We start from the raw sequence: 16,458 nt of genomic DNA on the forward strand, positions 1-16,458 counted from the left end.
TTAATTGAGAATACAGGACTTCTGTTTATATCTATCACTCTGTTTTTTAGCTCCTCACACAGAAGTATATGATAAGTTTCAAGTGAGAGGCATGGACAACATAACTACTGTGTTGACAAGAACAGATCCCTAGAGGCCGGGGTGATCATGAAGGAGGTAGGATTTGAACCTATGCTGTAAGGATGGGTAGGACATATGTTAAAAAAACAACAACAACAACAACAACAAAAAACGTTTGAAAACACGGCAGTCTGAGTAGGAGGCTAGCATCAATCTAAACTCAAGTGTGTAAGTTCAAGGCAAGGATGTGTAAGGCATGTGCCCAGTATTAACTGGATATTATTTGGAAAATAGTAAGAAATCAGAGGGACCTGCCTAGGGACTTGCACCCAAATATGTGGATTTGAGTTCTGTATATGACACTAAATAACATCTTACATTGACAAGTTGTTTCACATCTCTGAGTTCTGGTTTCCACATTTGCCAAATAGTTCCTGTCAGGTTGTTCAGAACCAGTAATGTAATATGTATACAAACACTTGGTAAACTATAGAGCCCCATTCAGTGGTGGCTGTTGTTATCACTCTCTTTTGGAGAGGCAGGCATTAAAGATTTTAGAGGAGAAGAGAGATGTATGAAAAGTGTTAATAATTCATCCAATTTTTTTTCTGAGTGAGTGAAAAAGCTAAAAATAAATATCTAGCATCAATACATTATTTAATGTAATTGTGTTTAGGGACTTGGAGCCCAACTTTCAAAAAAGAAGATCACCCTAACTTCCCATCTTGATTGCTGCAGAGGCTATGTCTGATAAAGCAGAATGTGAGTATCACACTTCCATGATGACTCAGTGCATAATGCGTGATAATCCAACAGCTTTGAGGAAACTTTTAATTATTAATCCTAGGAACACTACTGTTATTGGTGTACCTTGTAAGAATTCATCTCATTCCTTTTATTTAAATATAACCAACTTTTGAGATATCTATAGCAACTTTTAATTTAGTGTCCTGTCCAATATGGTATCTACTAGCCACATATGGTTATTCAGTGCTTGGAGTGTTACCAGTGAAACTAAAGAACCATTTAATTTTAATTCATTTTAATTTCAATCCAAAAACTGATAATTCAGTTATTGGAAAACTTTTAACCATATCTGGAGCAACTTGAGTATGTGAATATATTTTTGCAAGTGGATAGTATAGAAAATCTAAATACAGATCGAGTATTTTTGATTAAAGGCCAGCATATGAATTGAGAGGTGTATAAATGCAAAATACACACAAGATTTTGAAAATTATCTCATTAATTTTTAATATTGGTTAATGTTGAAATGATATTTGGATATAGTTTAAATAAAATCTATAGCAATTGGTTGCTATGTGTTATTAAAATTAACTTCATCTCTTTTCAGTTTTAAAAAATATGACTACTAGAAAATTTTAAATTACATATGTGGCTCACATTGTATTTCTTACAGAGCTGATCTAGACTTGGCAACCCTTCAGGTAATCTTGAATTTAGGCTTTGATAGCCTGATTGAGAAACATAGAGTCCTGCATAGAGGGTTGGGATTTCTGGTTAAGCAGCTTTCCCTTGGCTCTTGTGACCCCAGGAAGTATATGGTACAGTCCAGCAGGCGTCTATTCTAGGCTCCACGTGGATTACTGTAACTCTCTATTTGGATAACACAGCACATTTTTAGATGGAAAGGGCAGAAAGGGAAGAAGATCCATAAAGTGGAGGAGGAATATTCTCTAGTTCCATTTTGCCTTTGGGTCATGCCCACAATTACGTAAATTATATTTGAAGACTTGATATTGAGAGCTGAGAATTCCTCTGTGTCTCCTTAGCAACCAAATCCCACTCTGAGGAAGATTAACATAGAGAGATTTTTTTTTTTTTGGAGGGGAGCCGCACTGTAAAATCTCCCTGAGGTAGGTAGGAAACCTATTAATCACTTACTGTTACAAAGGCAATAAACGACTTTTCTAAAGAAGGAAAAAAGAAAGTGGGGAAGTGAGGAAAACTGGAAGAGACAACTCAACAGAATGCTGTGTTACCTTGGAACTAAAGAGTTGGATCTTAATGAAGAATGTGTTGTGGAATGATCAGATGGTTGAATATAGGTTTTAGGAGATGAAGGCCATATGCCACTTGGAATTTGGGTTTCACTTGGTTTTTGAACTTTTTGAGAAGAAATTAGACAAATTATATTTTTCTCACTTATATGTAATGAAATTGAGTATAAACTATTTTAGTTGAGATTTCTCTTCAAGGGCTTCCCTTCACTTCCTAGTTTCCACAACTCTTTGCCCTGGAATGAATTAAACCACCTTCCAGCTTCCCTCTTCTGCACCTCATCCCCAAGCTTCTCCCCTCTCCTAACCTAACCTTGCCCTTCCTCTGAACCTACTTTTAGAAGATCTTTCAGCACAGACAGTAATATTCAATCCTTTGTTAATTTGCTTTTTAATGATTTGCTGTGTGTTTGTTATTTTTAGCCAAGGAGTATTTCCTTTTTTTTTTTTTAAGATTTTATTTATTAACTCATGAGAGACACAGAGAAAGAGAGAGAGAGAGAGAGAGAGAGGCAGAGACACAGGCAGAGGGAGAAGCAGGCTCCATGCAGGGAGCCTGATGTGGGACTCAATCCCGGGTCTCCAGGATCATGCCCTGGGCCGAAGACAGGTGCTAAACTGCTGAGCCACCCAGGGATCCCCCAAGGAGTATTTCCTACAAAATTCAGGAAGATCTCAAATATGTTAAACAGAACAAAACAGGTCTGAGGTATTCTGATTGAAAGAAGGAAGAGCCCTGAACGCACATGAAATTGATGAAGCACAGTTTTGTTGTTGTTGTTGTTGTTGTTGTTTTTTGATGAAGCACAGTTTTAAAACCACTACCTTAGTCTGTATTTGATTCAGTTTTATTTTCTTGGGATATTTCTGTTTTAAACCTTATCTCTAATAATACAATGCAAAGTCTTATATCTTTAAGGGGAAATTCATGCATTCGTGGGCTGGCAGTAGAGGGTTTTGGTGACTTACGTTGGCCTCTGTCATAGCGTATGTATCATGCTGAATGTCACAGCATTTATTTACAATTGTTTTCCTGGCATTAGGCTCTAAGTACCTGGAAGTTAGGGAGACCTAATGTCCTATTTATTTCAGCACATTTAGCACCAAACTGGCACCAAGTTCAGTACCTTTAGCATCTGGGACTTAGTAGGTGCTTAATGAACATATACTAAACTAAATCTCATGGAGTCTGAGGTATGGATTTTCTAACACCTGTGAAATCAAACACAGGCACTTACTTTGACTGTATAGGCAAAGAAGGCCTTAGCAGTGTAGCCATACATTTTTGTTCGGGATAACTCCTTAGTAAATTTTTGTGAGGTCTCTGAAGAATGCAGCCTGTTTGTAGGAAGGATAGACAGCCTCTTAGTAAGGCCAGTTATTTTTGTTAGGGTTATTAAAAATACATGTTTGTAAGTCCCAAGGTCTTTCTAGGGAAGAAAAAATTTGCTCAGTGATATAATCAAGAAATAGCCAATGGCCTATTCCTTGTTATAGCTTCCATAATTAGGTCTTCTTCTGGTGTCTTCACTTCAGAGATTTACTAGAACAATTACACAGAACCTCTAAAGGATTAAGAGAAACCTGAAGTTTTATGAACTACCAATAATAATACCATTAAACTGATGATATACAAAGAGTATTTTCTTAAAAATATAAAACAAATGTAAGAAAATATTATAGGCTAGTGAAATTGTTTGGCATTAGAAATTCATTATCTTTCCCCATGGAAATGTTAATATTTGCACTCATGTTTTATGTAAGTAGTATAAGTATTTCAATCTCTTCATGAACTTTATCATAAAATAGTTGTTGTTGCTTTTAATGATTTTTTATTGCTTTGGGGGGTTTAGTCACTTGAAGAATCCAAAGTATAATGAAATTTTATTATTTGCAAATCTATTAATTAATTAGTTTTGGATAAAAGAACTATAATAAGACCAGATTTATTCAAAACAATTTAGAAAGTTGAAATTTATCTTTGTGCTACTGAAGAAATGAAGATTGACTAATGAGATTAATTATATAAACATGGTTAGAGAAAAGTTTAGCTCAATGATAGTAATAATACAATAACTGCAGTAATAATTGCTCATATTTATTGAAAGCTTTTTATGTGCCAGGCGCTGTGCTAAGTGCTTTGTAACGAAATCCAATTGAATCCTCACAACTCTGTGCAAGATATACTGTTATTATTATCCTCATTTTACAAATAAGAAAATGAAGGCTTAAGACAATAAAATAAGATTCATGAGGAAATTGTAATTCAAGACCAAAACAGTGTGACTCAGGAATGAGGGCTCTTAAAAGTCATTCTACCTGCTATGGATATATATTTACAAATCAATAAAGCCTTAATTATAGATTTTTTAAGAGAAGGAGCAGACCTTGACAACTTCTTAATAATTGAAGTTCCAGTGTGCACTCCAATGTCTAAAAGCTGCATGCTTGTATACTTATCATGAACAAAGAAACAGAAACCTCAAAGATTAACTGGATGGATTTTTAACATCAAAGTTGTTTAATTTCTCCTAACTCTAGACTCTTTTGTTGAATATATATATATTCAATTCAAATTATAAAAATAACGCACATTATCTTTGCCTTTTTTTTCTTTTCTGGGACAAACGGGCACCAGCCATTTGCCTTTCCTAAGGCACTGAGATAGGAATTTTCTTGTGCAACCTTGAGAATTTAACTTTTTGGTTCAAAGGCTAATTTTTAGTTACAAGAGAAAATCAGAACAGCTGCCTCAGCATCTTAAATGCCAGTGAAGGTTGGGTTTAAATGCCAACTTGGAGTCAGTGTGTCAACATGCCTTCAGTTGGAGCCATTTTAGGATCTGTAAGAAATTGCTCTCTTCTGGTGATGGCTGCCTTTCTCTTCCCTTTGAAGAACAATCCCAGGCCTTGTCCTATTCAAGAACTTCACAGCCTGACTGTATAGGTTCACTGTGGTACTCCCGAGAGGAGTCAGAAACTTTCTGGTTCCAAGTGGGCCATTATGATTGTCAGAGTGTATTTCAGCTCCTGCAGTTCACAAATGACAGGTGGCTCTTGGTGATGGGGAAAATCAGACACACTGGTCATCCAAGAGCCCAGATAGAAGTAAAATGCTGTCTTGGGAATTTAATTCCTCTAAGGCCAGTTAAAGAAGGGGAAATCAGAACAACTTTTTCAGCCCACTAAATTATAGTGAGGGCTCAGGATTGGCAGTTTGAACTGCTTGGGCTGCTGTAACAAAATGTCATAATCTTAGTGGCTTATAAGCAAAAGAAATCTATTTCTCACAGGTCTGGAGACTGAGAAGAGCAAGATAATTGTGCCAGTAGATTTGGTGTCTGGTGAGGCCTGATTCCTCACTGATGGATGTTTCTTACTGTAGGTTCACAGGGTAGAAGGGACTGTCTAGCTCTCTGGAGGCTTCTTTAACAGGGCATGAGGGTGGAGCCCTTATGACCTAATCACTTTCCAAAAAACCCTCTTCCTAATACCATCATACCGGGCATTAGGTTTCAACATATGAATTTTGGGAGAATATGTATCTTCAGTCCATAGCAGAAAGTGGTGATGAAATGCAGGTATTTCACTAGAGTGACCAGGCAAATATCAGAGGAGTTTCCAGTACTCACAAGGAGTAAGTACATGGCATTAGGAAAAACAGCAGATATGTAAAAAAATGCAGGAAGCAGCTTGGGAGACCAGCTCCTGTGTGGGCTTCCAGCACGGCTGACTTTGGAAGGTATTCAGGCCCTCTTCGTGTCAGAGCTTTGCCTATAAATGAAGACTAGATCATTTGGAATGAAGACATGGTAGTTTTTATAAAGCTACATTTTCACCAAAAACCAGTGACTTAATCATTCATATATGAATAAGTTGTATTGTTTATCATGTGTATGACACATGGCAATACTGTAAGTATAAGTAATTCTAAGGGAAGTAGTCAGAAGAAGGGAATCAAAGAAGGAAAGATTGTCATGAGAGGAAGAAAGAGTGGAGAGATTTTGGCATCACACCTCAGAGTACATTACTGCTTTTTCTCTGGGGAGTACATGGTCTGGTTAGAAACCCCTCAAAGTAGATTTAGATTTTAGTTGAAATCTGTTGAAAGAGACAGTTTTAATTCCTGAACTCCTGTCTCTTCCATGTGAGGACCGTGCATCCTATGGCTCTGAGTCGTGACATTTATATGAACCATTTTATGATTGACGTGTGACTTTGTGCTCTGATCTATACAAGGAACATGTATACTTCTTGAAGCACGGGCATGAAATCTTGACAAGTATTTTTTTATTAGAGGGAAGAAAAATATCCACCAATCTATATCCTTAGAAATATGTAGATAGCGCTGAATGTGGGGAGAAACAGTGGCAAGTGTGGGCGGACAGGGAGATTTGGGTTTGTCAATGACTTACATACTTCCCATAGGTAAGAGTGGAAGGAAGAAAGAATCTTGGGAGCAAGAAAAAGTGTTTTTTTTTTTTTCCATAATGATTGTAGAGCAGCAATTCCAGTGCCCAGTGATGGAACATCTTAGTAGAGGCTTTTTCTCCTAATCCAGCATTTTAACGAATGGGGGGCTAGAGTCCAGTTATCTCTCCTTTTTTGCCAGGGTGTTCCCCAGGCTTCAGTCTTCAGGATGGCATAGCCCCAAAGTAACAGCTGCTTGTGACTCCTGAGTCTACATGGAGAAAAGCCAGTGGAAATTTTGTGAAGGAATGAAGAGAGAACTTGTCGCCAGTATTTTGTTATGAAAATTTCAAAGATACAGCAAGCTGGACAGAATTTTAAATTAACACCCACAGACCTACCACCCAGTTCTTACCATGAATATTTTACTGTATTTGACTTATTTCCTATGTATCCATCAATATGCATATCATTAGTCAAAATTCATGTTTGTACTTTTCTTCTATTGATATAAAATGTATGACAACAAAATGCCAAAATCTTAGGTATATATTCACTGAGTAATGATAATTATATATGCCTGTGCATCAAAATATGGAACATTATCATTACTCCAGAAATTTCCTTCATGTCCCTTCTCACTCATCTATACCATCCCTGACCAGAAAAATCACTTTTCTTTTCTATCTCCAATATATTAGCTGTGTTTGCACTAGAACTTCATATAAGTGGAAGCATAAAGTATTATGTTGATGTTTGTGTCTGTAAGGATACTTACTTTGTATAATAATTTTAAAATTCAGCCATGTTGTGTATGTCAGTAGCTTGATTCTTTTTTATTGGTGAGTGGTATTTCATTTGTGAATATACCACAGTTAGTTTGCTCTTCTCTTGTTGATACACATCTTGGCTATTTCCAATTTAGAACTATTATGCATAAAGCTTCTATGAGCATTTCTGTACAACTCTTTTATAAATGTATGTTTCATTCTCTTTGATAATTACTAGGAGTGGGATTGCTAGATCACAGGATAGGTGTCTATTAATTTTTTAAGAAATTGCTATAATTTTTCCAAACCGATTATCTGGTTTTGCATTTCTACCAGTGACATGTGAGTGTTCCAATTGCTCCACACTGTCATCAATATTGGGTGTTATCAGTGTTTTAAATTTTAGCCATTCTGGTGGGTATGTGATGGTATCTGCTATGAGAATCTGAATGTTTGGGTGTCCCCTCCCAAATTGGAATGTTGAAATTCCAAACCCCAAAGGTGATGGTATTAGGAGGTAGGGCCTTTGGGAGATGAGTAGGTCATAAGACTGGGACCCTCATCAAAGGGATTAGTGCTCTTATAGGAGGGTCCCAGAGAGCTCCCTAGTCCCTTCTACCATGTGAGGATACAACTAGATGTCTGGGACCTGAGACAGGGCCATCATCTGACCATGTTGGTGCCCAGATCCTGCACTTCCAGCCTCCAGAACTGTGAGAAATAAATGTCTGTTTCTAAGTCCCCAGCCTGTGGTGTTTTGTTATAGCAGCCCAAATGGACTAAGACAGAGTATCTCATTATGGTTTTGATTTCCATGAAGATGAATTTTTAACTTATTTTTATTTTTTTAAGATTTTATTTATTTATTTGAGAGTGAGAAAGAGAGCATGAGCAGGGATGAGGAGGAGCAGAGGGTGAGGGACAAGCAGACTCCCTGTTGGGCAGGGAGCCCAATGCGGGACTTGATCCCAGGACCCTGAAATCATGACCTGAGCCAAAGGCAGACACCTCACTGACTGAACTACCCAGACACCCAAGACAAAATTTTTAATTGCTTAAAATTTGAGAAGGTGAAAAGAAGAGAGAAAATCTTGATCCTTAGAATATTAAAGGAGATAGAGTTATAGGAATGGGAGGCATACTGGCCAAACTGAAAAGCCAATTTGAATCAATAATTTGGTAATATATTTAAATTTTACTGAATCCAGGTTAAGGAGAGGAAGCAAAGAACACTTATAAATGTCAGAATCAACTAATAATGAAATACTTGAGGAGAAAAACCTAGACAAGAGTAAATGAGAATGATGTAGTCTATGCTATAGAATTTTATATGTGTCTCTGGATAAAAAGAATAAGAATCATAAGAAAATATAAATGAGATAAGAATTAGTATAATGTTACCCACTTGTAAGCATGTATTTTTTATTTCAAAGCTATTCCTACCGAAGGAACCTATTGAGTTTATTTTGCAGTTATAAGTTTAACAACCAGTTTTAAGGTAAATATTCATAAAGAAATAAATGTACAGCCATGTGAATTAGTCATCAGGTATATTAAACACACTTAGATTTGTTCATTTTTGTGCTCAAGTTATGTTATATCTTCTGTATAGTAACATTTAAAGAACTTTAAGAGGTAAATGGGATTTTGATTTTGTGTACTTTATTTGGTTCCCCTAGACTTTAATAAATAAGCATAATCTACATTAGCACTCTCACTGTTGCAGGCTGATGTGTCTTAAAGTAAAATATTACATTGAAGGAGCGTAACATGAACTTCTTTTGCATCCATTAACATCTACTTGTAACACTTACCTTTTATAATTACCTTTAAAATTCATCACTGCCCAAATTTTAACCTCATAGTTTTGCCATTTGTGATTAAGAAATTATACTAACTACATTAAAAAATAAAACATTTTGTGTTTATCTCTTAGGTCCTATATTAGAGATCACCAGACAAGATTTTTTTCAAGAAGCAAAAACTCTCATTGCCCAACATTATGAGAAAATAAATGAGGTTAATGCTTTGCATTTATCTAACTTATTTTTTAGGAAACTAATAACTATTTTTGTATATGACAATGATTGTTCCAAATGGTTGCATGAGCCCTAATAGATTGTGAATAGAAGAGAAAATGAAATCTTTATTAGCTATAAAAATGGATTTTAGATTGCATTTAAACATAAGATTTTATAGCTATACATATTATTTAATTACATGCATATTTAATTTGTACATTTAATCCAATTTTAATGTTTTCTTTTGAAGAATTTTAACAGAAAAATTTGAATTACATATCTCAAATAAATATCCCTCTTTAAACACTATTAGATAAAGCTAAACTAGAAAATATGCTGTGAGCTGTGTCTTTCCCATGCCCCCAGCGTGTTATGCTTCCTTGTATCTCCTTACATATCACTTTGCATTAGAGCCCTTCACTAGTCTGTTCCGTCCCCCAGGGCAGTGACTCTCTTTTTGACTATTGTGTCTGCAGCAACAAGCTTTGTGGCTGGCTCAATAAATATTTGCTGAATGGCATAGATTTGGAAGGTGAGAAGGAATATAAGGGAATGGGTCAGCAAAGAGGAGAGTCAGCACAGGCTGAAATTTTAGAGGAAAGCATCTGAAGAGGAGATGGGAAATTTGGGTGACCATCAGCTATTGTGACAAATGAGTCTTTGAGGAGACAAGTGAGGGAAAGGAATCTTAGGATGGCTTCCTGTGTGCCACACTATACTATCCCCTTTTGAACATTTTTTTAAGCTGAATTTTAGATAATGATTTTAAATATTTTTCAAAGCTGTGTAAGGGAAAGGGATTATAATTGTTACATATGTTTCATTTGAATGGTCCTATATAATGAGACTGATCATAGATGGTTTTAATTTTATAATCAACATTGTTAACACTGTTTAATTTTTTCCTCTAACCGATTGAAAATAATTTTATTTTTTTATTTTTTGAAAATAATTTTAAATTATATTGATTTCACTAGTAGGCACATGGGATGGAAACTTCAGTCTAAAGAGTTAGATAGATGTACTTTAGAACCTTGATCTTTTTAAAGAATTTTACTCTTCCATCTTTGATTGCTTGGCAAAACATAGTACTAGCATATTAAAGCCTACTTATTGGTGTCTTAAGTTGGCAATAATTTGAATTTGTCTAACCTTTTTTTCTTTTTTTTTTTGGAGGGGAGTGATAAGGGCAGGAAATTATAGCTCTATCTATAGGTCAAAAGAATGACTAGAATAGAAAAATTATAATTGTTTGGATAATTACCTGTCAGAGACCTGGAACTGAGTTATTTTTCTATAGTTCAAGGTAGTCAAAATTACGAAGGAATTAAGTGATTGAAAGAATCTGAAATACATATCTGATTATTGATATCTTTTTCTTGAGAACCTACTTCTGTATATGAGCTGTAATTTCTTACATTTAACAAAGAAGTTTGAGAGTTAGCATTTTATGGACAGTTGAAAATTCTTAAAAGATGCTTGAAAATTATTAAATTCTTCTATGCCTACCATTTGAAAACTTCTCTTTTAAAATAGACTTTAAGCTGCATTTGAAAATATCACATGTGAGTAGAAAATTACTATTGAAGAATTTCCTTTTTTTTTTGAAGTGGAATGTAACCCTCATTCTTGTTAAGGGCTTTTGGAGAACTATAAAGGATAACATCTGCTCTGTTTACCGCCATGTGCTTTATAGTAAATATCTTATATAGTAAGGTACTTTGTAAAATGCATTTATTGGATATATTTTATTAATTTATTAATAAATGTATTATATAATTTTATATATGATTAATATTAAAATTAAATTTTATCAAATTTATTTTTGTTTTACTCACAGAATAAAGTTCAAGGTACTTCTATAAATGTTTTTAAAAATAAACATCAAAAACCAAAATCTGGCAAATTCATACCTTTGGTGATTAAAAAAAAGGAAACACCTGATATGGTTCAAGAACTTCGGACAGCACACAAAAGTATTTGTTTTCCCAAACACCTGTTCAAAAGTGAGCATTTTAAGGAGCCCTCACAGGGAACTTCTTTCAAGGAGCCATATATTTTTAGCGTAAAGGAAAAATTCAAGGACTCTATGGATATAATTGCAAAAGGTAAGTGTTTGGTGTAGCAAAGAAGTTCAACAAACCAACAGGCAAAACCTTTTGCTTCATGTGTGCTTTTAATGGAATTTCCTTGTTGGAACCAAAGCTCACACTTTAAATCTTAGCAATGGAAGGTGAGGAGGCATGATTAAAAGAGTTACTAAGCTCTGGGGCCACCTGAAATTAAGACGAAAGTACACTAAGGGGAAAGAGAAATTTATTGGGACAAAATTGGTTAGCCACATCTTCCAAAAGATTGATATTTCTTATAATATAAGAACCTCAGACTATGTAATTCACAGTTAATAAAGCAGTGAGAGGTTTATGGATTTGAATTCTATTGTTGAGCAGGGTACATAGGGTAGGCAAACTCTGAGTCTGTTCCCCCCAAGCCCCAGAGATTTTCCTTTAAGACAAATTACAGTGAAGGTTTATTTTCCATCAGGAACTTGGTTAAGATGGAACCTGGAAGTCTATTTACACAAAATGATATTGTTTTCCTGAGACTAGTGGCCGAAATAAATGCCTTTTTAAAACACATTTCTGTTTAAGCCTTCATAACTTCATCTCCATTATTCCTCTTTTGTTATTTCTTGTTATGTTATTTTTTCATGGGAATTTTTTTTCATCCAATGAGTGCCTTCTCTGTGGTAGACCCCACGTAGGAGCTGTAGAAACAAAGATGAAAAGCTCATAGAGTAATGGTGGGGATGAATGCCTGGGAGACGGTGAGGGAGGGGTTTACAGAAGCATTTCTCAAAATGCAGTGTTCTGAACATTAGTTTTGAGGGAGTCACTTCAGCAAAAAGCATCTCTGGTTCATTAAGTTTTAAAAAGTGCATTTCCTGGTTGAGATACATATAGAGCATTAATATATTGAAAATTCTATGATATGCTGCAGAAAAGAACTCTGCTGTTTTTTAACCCGGCTATACCAATTCATTTGAGCAAAGATTTTCTAAAGAAAGAGATTGAAGTTTCTAGACTGGAAAACTGGGTAGATAGATAACATTATTTTGAAATCTGAAGTCAGAGGGATAAATGGATTTTAGGCAAGTGAAGAAGGGGATGAGAAAGACAATGAATTCAGTTTTAGATCAGCTAAGTAGACACATAGAGGGAGACAGTCATTAGGAAGTTGGAATTGGAGATCTGGCAGTTAAGAGAGAGAGAGGTGAAGATTGAAGATTGATGTTGGGGGGGGGTCACTGCCATGCCATAATTTTGGGGGTCATGCATTTGTTCAACCAGCATTTATTTATTATGTGAGATGTATAGAGACAAAAGATATGCTACTTGCCCTCAAGAAGTTCAAACTTGATATATGTAATTTGTATGTGGTTGGATGAAGAAGGATAAATAGACAATTACAAAATAGTGTGACCCATAATGTAATAAAAACAAGCTCTACTGCTTTGGAATCAATAGGAAGGATACCTAATTCAAATATAGTAATAGGGGGAGAGTTGGCATCTCAGTGGTGCAGTGGTTGAGCTCTGCTTTTGCCTCAAGCCATGATCCTGGGGTCCTGGGATTGAGTTCGGGAGCCTGCTTCTCCCTCTGCCTTTGTCTGTGGATCTTTAATGAATAAATGAATAAAATCTTAAAAAAAAGATATAGTAATTAGGGATGGATTCTTCAGAGATTTAAAGACTTTGGTACATTTTGAAGGATGAGTAAGTTTACTCAAGAAAGAAAGGTTCTATGTAGTTAGTCTAATCTCTTAGGATAATGGATATCTGAGAAAGTGATTGTGGTGTATCTGCGGGAACTAAAATGATTTTATGTAACTGAAATGAGCATTGAAGAGTAATTAGAGATGAGACTAGATATCAGAGAACTTTGAATTTTAGCCCAAAAACAATAAGACTCATCCAGATGTTTTAATGAAAAGTTGCAATGATCTCATTGGCATTTTAGAACATTTCTGGTAGCAGAGATGAGGTGTGATGATTTTTTGGAGGCTCAGAGTCTACCAATGAGGGGACTAATTTATATGAGAAAGGATGACTTGAATTAAGGTAGCACCCCTGGGGACAGAACTGAGGACAGCATGGAAACAGATGTGTCATATTAAAGGGTTGGAGATGCATCTTATGTAATGGTAAAACTGCCACCAGCAACCAGTTGGAATCTAGACCATGTACCTACTAAGCTTTGTTGTTCTAGGTGATGAAGTTGGGAAATAGCATTTATTAAAGTATGTTAGTGGTTTTGGATGCCTTTGGGGAGTTATAATAAAAAAGAGACAAACTAACAAAAGTATTGGCTGGTTTGCAAGCAGAAATGAAAGGGCGTAGAGCAATACCAGGTATCTGGGTCCTTGGTTTTGAGAAAATGCCTAAGATTTATCATTGCAGCAAGAATCAGTTTAAGAGTATGTTCTTCCTAACCCAGCCCATTATCTTAGATCACCCCCAGGCACTTACCACTAAATTGAAAGACTAAGGCAAGGGGTAAAGAAGTGAAGATACAAAAGAGATTGCAAAACTATGCTTAAAAAAAAGAACTTGGGATGTGGTTATTGTCATGAAGAATTAATTAGAAGAAAATAGATTTAAAAATCTACCAAATATTTTAGAGAATTTTTATTGCTGAAGAAACCATGAACCTTGATTTAACTGAATGTTCAAGAGTAAAATACATGGCCTTATTTGGAGGTGACCCACAAAAGCTGTATAGTCCCCGAGGAGGATAATAGCAAGATGTGGCCAACAAGCCAGGAAAACACTTCCCAGAGTGGATCCAGGGGCCCCCCAAAATGGATAAGGGAGTGTACTCCCAGAACAGAATCACTGTATACTCAAAGAACTGCCCCATCTCCAGGGTAGGGGGCTTCTCAGTGACTCCCCAGCAGATTTTATAACTTCTTTGGCATGGTGATTGCTGTGTGTCTTCTCTTTTTTCCTTTCACTAATGGAGTTTTTATTGAAGCTATCCTGTACCTGCCCCTATTCCTGGATGTTGTATGCTTCTGAGGAAAGGTGGAAATATTTTTTTTATGTTTGGTACACATTATTACCAGACCACAGTGAGCCACACCTGGACCTGGTGGAAAAGACTGCAAACAGCCAGAGCTCCTGGACTCTTAGCTGGATGTAGTACTTTGCTTCAACTTTAGGTTATCTTCTTTGGGGAGAGGAAGAGTGTGATTTTTCAGGGAATAAGAATGGATAGATATTTGATGTCCAAAAGGGCAGTCTGTGACAGGGATTGGCTAGATGTTTATCAAACTTATTACTTTATCCTTTCTTCTTGGGCACTTGGCTAACATACATTTCTCATGTCCCTTACAATTAGGCAGAGCTATGTGACTATGTGACTATGTGACTGGAATCCAGCCCAGTGGATTATAGCTGGAAGTGATGCCCATCCAAAAAATGTCTTTTGTTCTCCTCCTAACATGGTTCCCTACATTTTCAAGTATAAGGACCCTCTTTCATTACTCTTAAAACAACTGCAATTTCACTGATGGGAAAATGGTAAAAGTGTTTTTAATAGCCGTTGATTAAATAATTTTTGTTGAGATATTCAGTAAATATACAAACTCAGTATGGGAAATGCAAAAGTGAGAAAAATGCTGATGACTTGCTCCTTCATGGAACTTGTAGTCTACCTGCAGAAACAATTAAATAATCACTTACATGCAGTTGAGAGTATATGACAAATGAATGGGACCTGGACTGGGGGTCAGCAGAGTCTTTCTAGAGGAAATGACAATTGAGCTAAGCTATGAAAGATGAGGAGGAATTACTTGGTCAAGAAGTTAACTCCTCCTTGGAGTTCTAGGATTGGGAAAACCATTTGTAATGGCCCAAAGGAGGGACTCACAGAAGTGATTTCAAAGAAGTGCAAAAAGAACAAATGTGGCTGCAGTTCTGAGAAGGAGCAGGAGAGGGGTAAACTATAGCTATCTGAAAAACAGAACCTTGTAGTCAGTGTTGTGCTAGCAAATGTTTACTCCCTAGCTATGGTGGGGAAGAGGGAGGAGGCCTGATTTATAGCTTTTGCCAGTTTCCGTGGTGTAAGTACTGTGATGTAACCAATTCAAGCTATCAATGTTACGTCACTGATTACAGAAGTTGGGAAGAGGTGCTCATGGTTTGTTCTGAGAGTTGTGGCAAACACCTTTCATATCTCACTTGAAATCCTCTCAGACTCACTTCTTATTCCAGCTACCACTGTAGAGGCTGCTTCCTTCTCCAGGCTTTCCTGATGTCTTCCTAGCTTGGGACACTAATAGAAATGGGCTCAGCACTGACACATGAGCAATCAGAAAGGGAGGATAAGACTAATGGATAAATGTTTCTTCCTTTCTTTCCCTGGGCAGAAGGGTCTCAGTGACACTCTATAAAGCTTCTCTGATACTGATATCTGATCAGTATCCTGTAGTGATGACCAACTCAGAAAGGATTCTTAGATGAACTTTTTGTTTCTTGCTTTCTTTCTTCCTTAAAATACTCTCTTGTAAATATTTTGATGATGAGTTGTCAGAAAGACTGAGTGTGGAGTGTGAGGGAAAGGGAGAGTTGAGGAAGGATGATTCTCTGGCTTTAGACCTGATGAACTGGAAGATAGAAATTGCCATTTTCTGTGACAGGGAGGAGAGAAACATGCAGTTTTCAATGGGCAGAGGCCTAGAGTTGAGATTTGAACACATTATGTTTAATATGCCAATTATATATACAAATGAAAATGTCAAATAGGTAGTGTGTAATGTAAGTGTGGGCTCAAAGGAAAGAAAGGTTGGGGTCACTCAAGTATAGATCAATATTGTCTAATAGGAATATAATATGAACCACAAATGTGATTGAGAATTTTCTAGTGGCTACTTTAGAAGATAAAAAGAAACAAATAAGAGGCACCTGGCTGGCTCAGTCAAAAGAGCATGTGACACTTGATCTTGGGCTGTGAGTTCAAGCCCCACATTGGGTATGAAGATTACTTAAATAAAAAATTAGTGAACTTGGGCAGCCCGGGTGGCTCAGCGGTTTAGCGCTGCCTTCTGCCCAGGGCCTGATCCTGGAGACCCAGGATTGAGTCCCACATCGGGCTCCCTGCATGGAGCCTGCTTCTGT

The 16,458-nt window shown here is 36.4% G+C and overlaps 1 protein-coding gene across 1 annotated transcript in view; it reads left to right on the top strand.

Annotated features, from left to right (window-relative positions):
* Positions 1-788: 788 nt before the first annotated feature.
* IQCM (IQ motif containing M) overlaps positions 789-16,458 on the top strand; it is a gene marked incomplete at its 5' end in the record, with an annotated part of 345,675 nt that continues 330,005 nt past the window's right edge. The window contains 3 exons of the mRNA XM_055336279.1: positions 789-822; positions 9,197-9,279; positions 11,122-11,389. Of these exons, the coding sequence (XP_055192254.1) occupies positions 789-822; positions 9,197-9,279; positions 11,122-11,389 (385 nt within the window). The remainder of the gene's footprint in view (positions 823-9,196; positions 9,280-11,121; positions 11,390-16,458) is intronic.

This window comes from Nyctereutes procyonoides, unplaced genomic scaffold (assembly GCF_905146905.1).
Source record: "Nyctereutes procyonoides isolate TBG_1078 unplaced genomic scaffold, NYPRO_anot_genome, whole genome shotgun sequence".
Taxonomy (NCBI): domain Eukaryota; kingdom Metazoa; phylum Chordata; class Mammalia; order Carnivora; family Canidae; genus Nyctereutes; species Nyctereutes procyonoides.